This window comes from Erigeron canadensis, chromosome 6, assembly GCF_010389155.1.
Source record: "Erigeron canadensis isolate Cc75 chromosome 6, C_canadensis_v1, whole genome shotgun sequence".
NCBI lineage: Eukaryota > Viridiplantae > Streptophyta > Magnoliopsida > Asterales > Asteraceae > Erigeron > Erigeron canadensis.
Genome location: NC_057766.1, coordinates 42014080 through 42028336, shown reverse-complemented (window position 1 = coordinate 42028336; position 14257 = coordinate 42014080). Strand labels below are relative to the sequence as shown.

Genomic DNA, 14257 nt, shown 5'->3' with positions numbered 1-14257 from the left:
AAAAATAAATATGTTATAGTTTATAGTCAATCCCCATATCACTATTATTTTGAATTACATTACATTATGATATATTAAAGGTGTGCAAAAAACGAATCAGAGAACCTAAATATGAAAGTACCAAACTGAACAAACCGAAAACCAAACCAACACAATTGGTTAGGTTTTCGTTTTCTAAAAACAGAATTGACCGGTCTGGGTTTCAGTTTTATATGCAAAAATCGACCACCAAAACCGGAAGATCATATATATATATATATAGAGAGAGATATTTTAATTTGTTATATTTTTATTTCTCTCACGTATATTTTGTTAAGAATATATGTATACATTAAAAAATGTATCATGTTTTTAGTGGATTAAATTGTTTCTGTAAATATACGTGTTTATATACCATGATATATGACTATAAGTAAGTATATGTTTATTAACATCTTTTATAAGTTCATGTTGTGTTAAATTTTATAGATTAGCTTATATAAATATATGACCACCTTAAAATTTCGTAAATGTAGTCATTCGTCAGCTCGGGCAATTGAAAGAAAATCAAACTTAATTGAATTAAAATCAAACAATTTTTAAAGTAAATAAATAAATATTGTTTTATTGTTTAAGAAAGATATGAATTAAGATGATAAAATACGAAAGTAAAACTTTTTGGTATATACTTTGCAAAGACAATATAGATTTGTTGAATTTAAACTGTATTTAAAGTTTTTTATTAGATTTATTTTATTTATAAGATAAATATTATCAAAAGCTCGATCAACATACTACTTGTAACACCCCGTCTTACCACAACACAATATTGTCTGCTTTGCATGCAGGCTCACGGCTTTGTTTCTGGTTGCTCGGGCAAACTTCCCAGAAGGGTCACCCATATGACATTGCTGTCGCCCGAGCACGCTTAACTGTGAAGTTCTCCTCTCATCCACGGTCAATACGCCCAAAACGCATTGTGTTATGTAAGACCATTGATGTCATTTATAGCCGAGATCCCCCTTGTATGTCAGCGATGTGTGCTTTCACACCCCTCAACACAACTCAACGTCCTCGTTGAGTTATGCAAGTGCGCCATACACTCCCGACAATCCTAAGAGTTTCTCTGATACCACTTGTATTCCTCAAAATTTTTGGTTACCTATAAACCAAATTCACATAATTCATCAACATCTATAAATATGTCACTTTTTCTTACCCAATACCTCCCAGGTTAATTATTTTCATTTTCTTATTATTATTTCATCGTTATCTTACAAAAATCATAACTTCTCTTAACTTTTTTATGTCAAATAACGTGACACAAAAACTATTACAAAATCTTACCAAATTTTAATATAAGCTTCCCAGTTGAGCCTAGATATTAAGACATTAATATGAACCCAAACAGCCACATTTTCTTGACTTAATATATTTTTATATAACTATAAATTAAACTAGAAAACTAACAAATAGTATCTTAAAAAGATGATAATTAAAACCTATAATCGATTAAAAATGATTTGACATATTTGGTTTGACCTGAAACTCACTATTCCTCATCCTCTCCTTCTCTTTTCTCTTTTCACCGACTTCACTCTCTCGGCCGTTCTGTTGCCGACTCACTTTCTTTTCTAAAATGATGATATTGATCATCATATATATATATATATATATATATATATATAGGGGTGAGATAATTTGAGACCACCTCTTATTTTAGGACCAACTAGGACCATTGATTTTTGTACACCATCATGATCTACTACGATATACAAGACTTTTTTGTAAAAACACTAAGACTTTCCGGCGATTGATCCATAGAAAAATCATGTGTAAGTTACTTACACATGTGTAACTTACACATGTGTAAGTGTGTAAGTTAACTTACACATGATTTTTCTGTGGGCCCGTCGCTTAAAAGTCTTAGTGTTTTTACAAAAAAGTCTTGTATATCATAGTAGATCATGATGGTGGTGTGTAACTTACGAAAATCAATGGTCCTTTTTTGGACTTTTTTTAGTTGGTCTCAAATTATCTTTCCCATATATATATATATATATATATATATATATAATATTTTATAGTTAGAATTAATTAGCCAAGTTTCATTTAAGCCCCTCATCATATTCTTTATTGCATTCTAGTCCTTCTAGTCTCGGCCATTAAACACTCGTAATTTAAAACACGAGTCCGAGCAGTTAATGTTAACGGCTTTTTAAGTTACTTGAGAACTATGACACATATAATTATCTAAAGGCTGCTGAATAATAAATACACGATTATATAAAAAAAGACCAATTATCAATAATAATATTATTACTTTAATATTAGAATAATGCTAGAAAATTTAGGGTGTTACACTACTGTTTTAATATATATATAGGGTTCCACTCCAGTGAGAACAGTCTTAAAATAAGAACGGTGAGAACATTTAAAAAACATCATTTTGATGCATTAAAAGTCCATAAAACTAACATAGTGCATAACTAATTATCATTATTTAAGTGTTTAACAACACATTGATCCGTCAAAATCGAAAAAATCATATTTTTTGGTGGATGCATCATTTTGAAGAATATGCATCCAAGATGGATGCACAAAACAAAAAACATGATTTTCTTAATTTTGACAGGCCAATGTGTTGTTATACACTTAAATAATGATAATTAGTTATGCACTATCTTAGTTTTATGGACTTTTAATGCATCAAAATGATGTTTTTTAACTGTTCTCACCGTTCTTATTTTAAAATTGTTCTTATTTGATTGTCCCCTATATATATATATATATATATATATATATATATATATAGGGGGACAATCAAATAAGAACAGATTTAAAATAAGAACGGTGAGAACACCTTAAAATCATCATTTTGATGCATTAAAAGTCCATAAAACTGACATAGTGCATAACTAATTATCATTATTTAAGTGTTTAACAACACATTGCTTCATCAAAATCAAAAATATCACGTTTTTTTGTTGGATGCATCATTTTGATGAATATGCATCCAAGATGGATGCACAAAATAAAAAACATGATTATTTCGATTTTGACGGATGAATGTGTTGTTAAATACTTAAATAATGATAATTAGTTATGCACTATGTTAGTTTTATGGACTTTTAATGCATCAAAATGATGTTTTTAAGGTGTTCTCACCGTTCTTATTTTAAGAGTGTTCTCACCGGAGTGTTACCCTATATATATATATATGGCAACACTCTGGTGAGAACAGTCTTAAAATAAGAACGATGAAAACACTTAAAAAACATCATTTTGATGCATTAAAAGTCCATAAAACTAACATAGTGCATAACTAATTATCATTATTTAATTGTTTAACAACACATTGATCCGTCAAAATCGAAAAAATCACGTTATTTAGTGGATGCATCATTTTGAAGAATATGCATCCAAGATGGATGCATAAAACAAAAACATGATTTTCTTGATTTTGACATACCAATGCGTTGTTATACACTTAAATAATGATAATTAGTTATGCACTATGTTAGTTTTATGGACTTTTAATGCATCAAAATGATGTTTTTTAAGTGTTCTCACCATTCTTATTTTAAGACTGTTCTTATTTGATTGTCTCATATATATATATATATATAGTGGTCATCCAATAAGAACAAAAAAAAAATAAGAACATGTAAGAACCAATAGTAGACTTTCAAATCATCAAACTTTAAAAAGGGTAATTAAGACAATTACAAAATATAATTAATATATTTTTTTTTCAAGTAGTTCTAGATTATATAAAATTAACTGCCATTTAAATCTAAATTGAAATTAGTACGGCTTCAATAAAATAGGGTGATAAGTGTTTAAGTATGATTTGATTACATTATATTATTCACTTCCCAGATTTTTTATTCAATATTAGTATATCTAATTGATTTAATTCAGATACATTCGTCTATTAAATGGATACGCAGCATGGGATAACTCCTCTTATTAATTTGATTGAAATTGAATACTGTCGACTATAAAATTAATGGATGCAGAAATTTTTTTATAATAGGCTGCATAACTTTAAATGTAAATGCATAACTCGAATTGGATGCATAAATCATGCATAACTTGAATTGGATACACAAATCATCTTTAAACAATGGATGCAAACAAACCGTAAGAATCTGGATGCACTTTTTGATTCATTAACTAAATAAACAAGGATGCATTTTGAACTATATTAATGAGGCTGCACATTCCATGAAACTAAAGTTAACTTTCAATTCTTGACTTTCTCATTGGATTGTTCTCATTTTTATTCCCACAAGTTGATGCACTTTTTTTGCATTTACCAATGATTTTTCATCAGACATTTTTTCAATGAGGATACACAATAGTTATCTTACTATACACTAATAATGTTTGAGTTAATTTATTAGGTATAAATAATAGGTTTACTACCGTGTGTTGTATAAAAATGGTCATACAGCTTTTAGTTTTCAATTGAACGTGGGATGTAGAAGTTGTTTCATTGAGTAACTTCTTTTTATTATACATTTAAAAACCGCCATCTACGTGTCCTCCATATCGCATGCTGCTTCTTTTTTTTTTTTTCTTTTTCTTTTTTCATTTACTATTATGTCCTTAAAATTCTTAGTAAAAAGACATATTTATCACTAATTCTATTTAATATTTCAAAAATATCCTGATTCATCTTGGCCCTTCAATTTTTTCATCCAACGATTATAAACGGTTCTTACCGGAAAGCCGCCCTATATATATATATATATAGGGAAAGGTTATTCTGAGAACTCTTTAAAAAGCGAGAACTTTTAAGAACCTTTTAAATTAATCTTAGCAGTAAAATCTTGAAATCTACGGCTCATACATATGGTGGCAGGATTGTAAATATGTAGAACCATAAAAAAGAGGCGGAACATGTGATAAGGGGTAAAAATGGAAAGAAAAAGTGGGAGTTTTATCAGGTTATTATCGCACAAATTAAGAATTAAAAACCACAATAACATCAAACAGATTTTCCCCCACCTATCTCCTGCAAACCCGCTACTTGATTCTATGGAAATCAAATCATATCCAAAACAAATCAAGCACCCCAATCAAATCAACGATTTGATCGCTTGTGATCAGCAAAAAAAAATTAAAAGATATATCGTTTACTATACACTATAAATAGGGCGGTTAGCAGTTTGTGTTTCCCCATTCTCATTCGATTGAAATCGAAGATTTTTATCGTTTTCTGAATACAACAACTAGGGTTTTGCTCATACGTAATCAGAATGAAGAAAGGAGGTAAATTTTGTTAATTTAATTTAATTTTTTTTTTAAAAAGGTTTCTTTGCATTTAAGTGTTTTTAATTGGTAGACCGGTCTTATATATGCTTTGAATTCGAAAATCTTGTTTTCTAATTTTATAGTTGTATTATTTTTTTTCCCCCGAATTTATTGTTATAGCGTTTGAAACCGAATGTAGTAAAAAGATGTGATAGGTTTCTAATTGTGTTTTGGTAAAATGGTTTTTTTGTTTTATTTAGAGTCCAATTACATGTAATTAGTGTTTTTTTATTTTGTTGTTCTTTTTTTGATGAAGATGGTTTCAAAGTGAGAAGAAGTCCAAGGAATACAAACAAACCTATGAAAGAAAAAAAATAAAAAAGTGAACATCAGATGTAAGGATATGACAGATGATTTTGAAGATGAGGTTCATCGCCCTGCTGTGAAAAGGAATGAGCAACGACCACTTACAAGTATGATGTAAAAGTTGTTGGACTGGTTATAACCGTCTGTTACGTTTAGATATCAAATGATTAGATATGATCAGGTGTAATACATGTTATTTTTTATGGTTTGCAATGTTTGTGAGTACATAATTAGGTTTGAGGCGTATGACTAGATGTGATCAAGTGTATTATATGTGATCAGTTGTAATATATGTGATCCCTTATGGGCTGCATTTTTTTGCGACCTCATGGTTAGGTTAGTAGACAACGGTTATAAGGTGTGTTACATGTGATCATTTGTGATGCTATGGTTGACTTAGTGAAAAAATGATTAGATGTGATCGGGTGTATTACATGTGATCTTTTGTGAGTAGATGGGTAATTTAGTGGAGAATGATTATATGTGATCAGTTTTTTTACTTGTGATCACATGTGAGAACATGGGTAACTTGGTGGAAAAATGTTTGCATGTGATCAGGTGTATGACTTGTGATCTGTTAGATTATGTTGTTAGTGCGAATGGTTGTATTTTTTACTTTTAAAAATGGGATCACATGTTAAAAAATTTAGGTTATGTGACTGATAGAATGTGATCAGTGTGATTATATGTATTTGGAAAGTGTGAAAACCATGGGCAGTTAAGTTGTTCCACAATAGGATCACAGGTGTGTATAACATATTAACATTGGTTCTGCAAATGTAAAAATTATGTGAAGCAAGTTTTTATTTTTTCTATTTCCGTAAAAAATGTGGCCACATGCAATGATTAAATGTAATCATGATGGTTGCTTGTGATACTAAGGGCAAAGTTTTCGTGCAAGAACATGCTTTTAAGAAATCAATGTTTGATTACGTATGTAACAATTATAAAGTCTAATGATGAAGAATCTATTTTATAATGCATTCGCAGTTGTGGAATCTGCAGACAACAAGCAAACAAGCAAAAGAAGCAACAACAATGAGCCTACAAGTCTTAGTTGTAAGAAGCATAAGGTTGAAGACGAAGGTACTAGCAATTCAGGCAAAAAAATCAAGGCCGGGCTTGTTGCAAAAAAGGCTGTTAACAAAAAAAGGAAAGGGAAGAAAAAGGAAGTTTCAGATTCAGAATCGGACGAAGAACATAATGGACATGCAGTATTTCCGGGACTTAGAATAAGGACTTCACCGAAGTCTTTATCGGCTGCTATACAGTGCCTCAGTAAGTCACAGAAACAATGTGTCCGAGACATGGGATTTGGGTCCTTTCTTAAGTTTAGAATTGATGAGTTGCCGGCGAAACTGATGTACTTTGTACTTGAAAGACTAGATGACACCAACATGGTAATAAGGCTAGATAATGGTGAAATAAAAGTGACACCAGAGGCAATACATAATATGCTAGGCGTCCCTATTGGTGGAACAAAGTTGGATGAACTTGACAGTTCGGAAAGGGATAGAAGAGTGAAAGAGATTTGGAAGGATCAGTTTGCAGTTAAGAAGAGCTTGACTGCCAAGAAAATTTTGAGGAAAATTGTGATATCTAGCGACGCAGATTACATGTTCAAGCTCAATTTCGTAGCGTTGTTTGTGAACACTTTGGGATCATGTTCATCAAGGGGGCATGCTGCGTTGGATGTATTGGAATATATAAAAAGAGATACAAAGATTGAAGAAATTGATTGGTGTAGATATTTGTGGAGTTTAGTCAAGAATTGCAAGGATGGTTGGGACTTCTCGATAGACATCAAATTTTTTTCAGGTCCTGTGACAATACTAGTGGTATGTACATCTGACTACTTATACCCCTCTATAATCAATAATATATATGTCTACTTATATGTAAATTAGGTGCATGTATATAATGGAAACGCCATATATGTGTGATTATACGTTGAATCCTAATGCTAATATCATGTAAAATATTTTTTAGCTGTTCAATGATTATGTGTGTGCAGCTACTATACTTGGATGCAACCAACTGCCCGAAAGTTCAAGTTAAACGAGTCAGACCCACCATGCGTAAGTGGAATTATGAACTAATGAGTTACAGAGAGGAGGTAGAGATTGAAAATGGGGGCTTTGGATTGTTGGAACTAAATGGTGAGTTCAAAGATAATGAGAACCCAAGAAACAAACAAAATGATACCGCAGAAACCCAAATCCGGAAAGGGAAGGCTACTATACCATCAATTCAGCCAGAAACGGTGGAGGTAAACATTTGATGTACTCGTATATATAATACATAAATGTCGTAGGTCATTGTTTCAGTTGTTATAACATTAAAAAGGGAAATCCTAAACTTGTCATTGCCCCTACAACATTTAAAACTGATAACTAGACAGTTAAACATAGAATTAAATCATTGGTGATCAAGTAAAGGTTCTTAAGTATTGGAGATGCTTGAGTTAGCATTTAAGGTTTCTATAATAGCTTACTTTTATATGTCGTAACACTAAAACTGTTCCATATGTGTAACGTGTGCATACAATTGTCAGGAGTACATCCGAGAGATGACTAAATTTGAGGCATTGATGACCAAACACCAGAAAATGCTTCAACAAATGACCATGGAAGCGACAAGTAGGTACCCGGATCATGATCCAGTGAAAGAGTGGACTGTAAAAGTTAATTCAATGTTTTGTGAGCGGAAGGGGGTAAACCACGGTTACAAAACACCTGAAAAGTTCAGGGTCCCAAAGAGTGGAGTTAATGAACGGGAGAATATGGATACAGATACAGATGATGAATTATTAAGCTCATTCTGGTATAGTTATGAACTGCACAACTCCATTACAACAATCGAGAGAGAGCTAGAGAAGAAGAAAAAGGAAAGTTTAAAAAAAAGTGTAAAACAAACCAGCAAAAAGATTCAGTTTGATGGACCATCTTTTAGCATCGGCTTAACTCAGGAGGCAACTGTTGATGAGGAAACTGAAGTTATGCCTGTTCAAGCATACAATGGGGGGAAAAATAAAGAAGGAAGTTCTGAGAAAGGTAAAGAAGCTATGCCGGACACAACAGAAAGGGGGAAACAAATATCCACTGTGCACAATGCACTGCAGAATTTGGAATCTCAACCTAAGCAGGCAACTGAAAAGTTCGAGCGAGAAAGAAGGATAACGAAATTACCGGGGAAATTCAAGTCACCGTATGTGAGGCGTGTGGTAGATATTGGTGCTAGGCTTTCAACTATGGATATGAAAGTATGGGAATTAATCAATGATGGAACAGGAACATGCTCGTAAGTATTGATGTAGTTTATTATATCGGGGTGATCACATGTGTGCAAGTAAGATATGATCATATGTGTGAATCATAGATGTGATCATATGTATGCAACTATATAATAAACTGCCATATAATTCGTATCAAATGTTTTTTACTTAGAAAATCATCGTATGTAGCAGGGATGTTGTGTTTGAGACAAAGTACGGGGATCCGAGTATGCGTGATGGTTTGGCTACACTTGCAAGACAAGAGTGGGTTAATATTAGTGTCATCGACAGTTGGGCGGCACTTTTGAACCTAGAAGAAGAAAAAAGGAACAACATCTCATCGTTCCGCTTGTTCTGTCATACGGGAATGGTATAAAGATTGGTAACATTTATGCTCATTATTGTATAATGTATCTAATATTTATAATACATGTATTACAGACAGATGGAGTCACTTATGAAGAAATTGATGATTCACATCGCTTGAAAGCATTCACGATGAACCTTGGAAAAGTGGTTAATTCAAATCCTGCTATGATGAACCTGAAGGATGTAGACATGGTAGGGTCAGGAATACATACACTTGTATATACCCAAAATACTACTATTGGTGGAACTATATCTTCTGGTTTAAATTGCAGATTTTCTTTCCAGTAATGCAAGACAACAAGTACTACTTAATCTGTTACAACCTAAAGGCAATGTCGGCTTACATAATTGACAACCAAAATACAGATGCAGATCCAGTATCTTTTTACGAAAACGTCCCGAACAGATTGGTAATATAATCATTTTTTTTGTTCCAAAACTAACTACATATGATTCTAGTTTTATTAGTCAATGAGTGGTTTGTTTGTTTAAATGCAGCATCAAGTGTTTATGGTATATTTGAAAAAAGTTGGGCATGCATCATGGGGCGCCCTCAGCAAGATAACACCAACCGTTTTGGAAATGAACTGGCGTACAGTGCAGAGTGGTGATGATTCAGCTGTTTTCTTGATGCGACACATGGAGTGTTTCATGGGCTTACATGATGGCAGATGGGAGTGTGGCATTTCCCCAAACAGTGGGGAGAAGAAAAGACAGATGGGCATACTGAGGAAGAAGTACACAGCGAAGATGTTGTTGTCACCACAGAATGTACACCTTGACAAGATCACGCAGGAAGCTAATATGCATGCAATAGCAAAGAAGAAACATATTAAGTAAAAAGTATTTGGATAGTACTTTGGTTAGAATTAAGTTAGCAAAAACATTATGCAGTTGTCTTTTGGAATTTTAATTACTGTTATGTGGTTACGGGATTATTCAATCCTAATGACACTTTAGGTGGCCAGTTATTTTGGATTTGTTAATCTTTTTGGTTTGCCTTTTTGGGCTGGTTAAATGTAAGTTTATGTTTACAAAGGTGACCTTGAGTACTTTATCGGTGTGATGACATGCGTGCAAATAATATAGGATCATATGTTTGAATCATAGATGTGATCATATGTATGCAATAAGATAGGATCAAATGCATGCGATAACCTGTGTGGGGTAAGATATGATATTCAGTACATTGTTTCCCTTGAGCACGTGTATTCAACTAAGAAATGATCAGGTGTATGCATCTCATATATAATCATATGTATGCATTTCATGTGTGATCATATGTATGAACAAAGTTGGGATAGTATGTGCAACAAAAAGCTAATAACAAAAAATATTAATTTGTGTTTACTCAAGATTGATAATTCGAGTAGCAAATAAACTTTTAAAATTTGAAAAGACATTACATCTCATTGTATGTAACGGTTACCCATAACAGGAAAAGAAAATGTAAAAGAAGTAAATATTGGCTAGGCACTTGTATCAGGTGAATGCGCCACATCTTTTGTTGACTTTGCTGCCTTTTTTGCCTTTGCTGCAGCCTCTTTTTCAGCAAGTAGATGTGCAAGTTTATCTGGACATGTGCGTTGGTCATGCACATCTTGGACTTGCTTACACCATTGGCATTGTCGCACAACACGTCTTTTTTTGTTAACAGGCGCCTCACGAGGATGCTTCAACCTCTTCCCAATATGTGTTCCTGAACCTTTGTTGTTAATACCACTTGGTGGATCAACATCTACTTCTTCAGGAACTATTACACCAAGCAATCTCTTGTACGTCTCTTCTTTTTCCTTTCTTGGATCTGGTATTGGAAGCTTCGACAACTTATCTTCTGTCATCTTGTTGAGTACTTGCACAAATTCAGACAATTCTTGTGGATCATTCCTTAATCTGCTGAGGCATAGTTCCAACTTTGCAAGTGCTTCACTACTTTTCTTCTCATCTTCGGTGTTCTTATAACCATACCTATGCCGACTATCTAACAAGTGGTGGGGCAATATGTCCCTTCTCCAACGTCTTGTTATGTATTGTTCAGGTATTTTGTTGATGTTCTTAGCTTTTAAAACACAAAATATGTGTCTACACAAATAACCTGTTCGACCAAACAGGTTGCACTTGCAATCAATTGTTTCTTCTTTAAAGTTAATGGTAACCTGTAAAAAAAAATCAATTTCAATCTACATATAAATGTTATGTACAAATCTTACTGTGCGTTAAAAGATATAAATGATTGTACCATAAATTGAAGATGAGATTGTCCTGTTTTGTTTGAATGCTTCACCATAAAGGTTTGTGAATCATTATCTGAAGAAACACTATCAAACGAGCACGGCCAAAAACCTCTTATTATTTCCTTCTGAACCTTGAAAAATATGGTCCTTGTGTACACTTCCGCTGCATGCGTCTCAATAGGTAAGGGAGTTACCAACGTAGGCCGAGTTGTAGCTGTGTGATCATTGAGTACACGTTGGGCATGTCTTTGTTTCTCCATAGCAGTCTCAAAACACAACATAAACTGGACCAACGTGTGGCTTTTATGAGTAAACAACCGGAAAAAGGCATTTGAGGACTCTGATCTGGATGTTGTTTTCATAAGGCACGACAATGGCAAATGCTTGAAAAAAGCGGGTATCCACATGTCTCGGATTCCATACATGTCTTTTAACCATTTTTGGTCTTCCAATTCAAATTCCTCTATCAACACATTCCAACTACTTTCAAACTCTTCAGGTTCAAGGAAAACATTCCACACAAGCTTATGCAACCGCTCACGTAAATCAGTGTTTTTAAGTTGGTCCCCGTCAATCTAATATAAAGTAACAAGTTATTGGGAAACTATAGAAACATATCACGTTCAAATCATGTTGTATAAATAATTAGCAACTTAACTTGCACACATGTAAACTGATGATTATAAATATATCATACCTTGCAAGGCAACTTGTTCATTATATGCCACATACAAAGGCGGTGATTAGATTCAGGCATCTCTTGAGCAACTGCTGCTTTCAAGGACGGGTCCTGATCAGTTAGCACAAGGTTGGGTTGATGAGTGTGGGCCTTCAAAAATGCCTTGAGAAGCCAGGAATACGATGCTATGTCTTCGTTTTTCAAAAGACCAGCTCCGAATGTGACACACTTGTTGTGATTGTCAACACCTGTGAACGGCACAAAGACCATCTTGTACCTACATGATGAATGTTGATATATGAGCTATACATAAAATAAAATAATATATGCCACACAAATATACAGAAAAACTTTACTTATTAGTGTTGTACGTTGCATCAAAAGCAATTACATCTCCAAACTCTTTGTAATTGCATTGTGATGTTTCGTCCGCCCAAAAAACACACACTAACTCTCTTTTATCACATTTGTAATCAAACAAAAACTTTGGCAAACAAACACTCATGTTTCTAAATTTGTCGACAAGCATTTGTGCATCCCTATTCCCGACGAAAAGATTGATGGCTGACTTGGTGTTCTTATAATCAACTACAGTCCCCCGTACGTTCTCATACCCACCATTTATGGCTGCACGTAACCTGTATGCCTTTGTGGCACCTATATTATTTGTCGACACATTCTGTATAAAAACCTGGTCCTCAAATAGCAATTTCCTACATGGTTTGGACAAATGTTTGTTATTCTTGTCGATCATTGGATGGTTGTGCTTCTCCACAAATTCGTATAACAACCAAAAATTTGTGCCTTTCTTATTTTTAATCTTAATACGAGCTTCGCAACCTGTAATTGAGTAACTAGAATTCCGGCGACTTCTACTACTTTCGGGACAATCATTCATGATCGTGTCGATAGAATTGTATTTCTTAGGCTTGCCTTCTTTATTGCACAAGTAGTACCGATTTGATACGAAACCATCCTTCCTATGTTTAACGGATGATTTACGAACAACAAAACCAGCTTGTTCAGCATACTTTTCATACATTTGTACGACAGATTCTGGATTGTCCCAAACAGAGTTCAACACTGGTTTTAGATCTACAGGTACAATAGGAGTATAAGACTTGATGGTCCCATTAGGTGTTGCTTCCGTCAGTTCGTTGTTCTCAACAACATCAAACTGGTTGTGATGTGTTGGAGTACAAAATTCATCTAGTGTAACATATTCAAAGAAAACGACGTCAATTACCAGTATATGCAGAAAGTACAATAATATACTCGTAACACATCTCCCCTGATCACATGTGTGCAATTAACAAATGATCATATGTATGCATCTAATGTGGGATTTAGCATGGTGCGCATATGTATGCATCTGGGATGTAACATTTGGAGAATCTGACTTAATAGTAACTAACCATTGACAACTATCATCTGTTTATATATGATCATATGTATGACTTAAAATCTCATAAGCTAGGGTTACCTATATTAAAATTAAAATTAAAATTTTAAAAACCTGAAACATCAAAGATGAGAATTTTGAATACTACTGTAAGATCGAAGAAAGACTAATTACTCTAATCACAACACAATTTTTTCGGTTTTAATTTTTTACAATAAACACAACATAATAGAATTATTACCAATATTATATATACATAAAATAAAAATCTATAAAATGAATCAAATAAAATGAAACCGTCAATTATCATTGCATACCTTCATGATGATCGCTAGGCAGAATGTCACTCCCAGGTTTCAAAATAATGGAGTTGTATATTTCATCAATGTTAGACTCATTTATTAAACTCAAATCCATTGTGTAAATTGAAAGAAAAAAAACGGATTATGAAGAAACTGGAAGAAATGGAAGCAACGTATAAGGGGGCTTGATATTAGGAATTATGGGCTTTGAAAACTTGATTTACGTAACTGCAGTAGAAACATATGGGATATTTTATTTTTGATTTTTATTTATTTAATGGATAATTAGACAATTACTCTAGTACCCTTAACTAAGTTGGTGGAAAAAGGTTCTTAAGGGTTCTCTCTTTTTTTTTTTCTCAAATTAACTTTTCAATATATATATATATA

The 14257-nt window shown here is 33.2% G+C and overlaps 1 protein-coding gene across 1 annotated transcript; it reads right to left on the bottom strand.

The window, feature by feature from the left end:
• Positions 1–10563: 10563 nt before the first annotated feature.
• Positions 10564–13982, bottom strand: LOC122604931 (protein FAR1-RELATED SEQUENCE 5-like). The gene is made up of 5 exons (XM_043777790.1): positions 13883–13982; positions 12535–13372; positions 12182–12440; positions 11490–12059; positions 10564–11406 (listed from the first exon to the last, which is right to left on the bottom strand). The coding sequence occupies exons 1-5, from the start codon at positions 13980–13982 to the stop codon at positions 10720–10722; spliced, it is 2454 nt and encodes an 817-aa protein (XP_043633725.1). The 3' UTR covers positions 10564–10719.
• Positions 13983–14257: the final 275 nt, after the last annotated feature.

Bases quoted from the DNA above. Each gene is read 5' to 3' on its own strand.
- LOC122604931 (XM_043777790.1), bottom strand. From the start codon at position 13,982: ATGGATTTGAGTTTAATAAATGAGTCTAACATTGATGAAATATACAAC. The intron at 12,441-12,534 runs GTACAACACTAA...TTCATCATGTAG, and splicing joins GTAATTGCTTTTGATGCAAC to GTACAAGATGGTCTTTGTGC. The intron at 11,407-11,489 runs GTACAATCATTT...TTTTTTTTACAG, and splicing joins AATCTCATCTTCAATTTATG to GTTACCATTAACTTTAAAGA.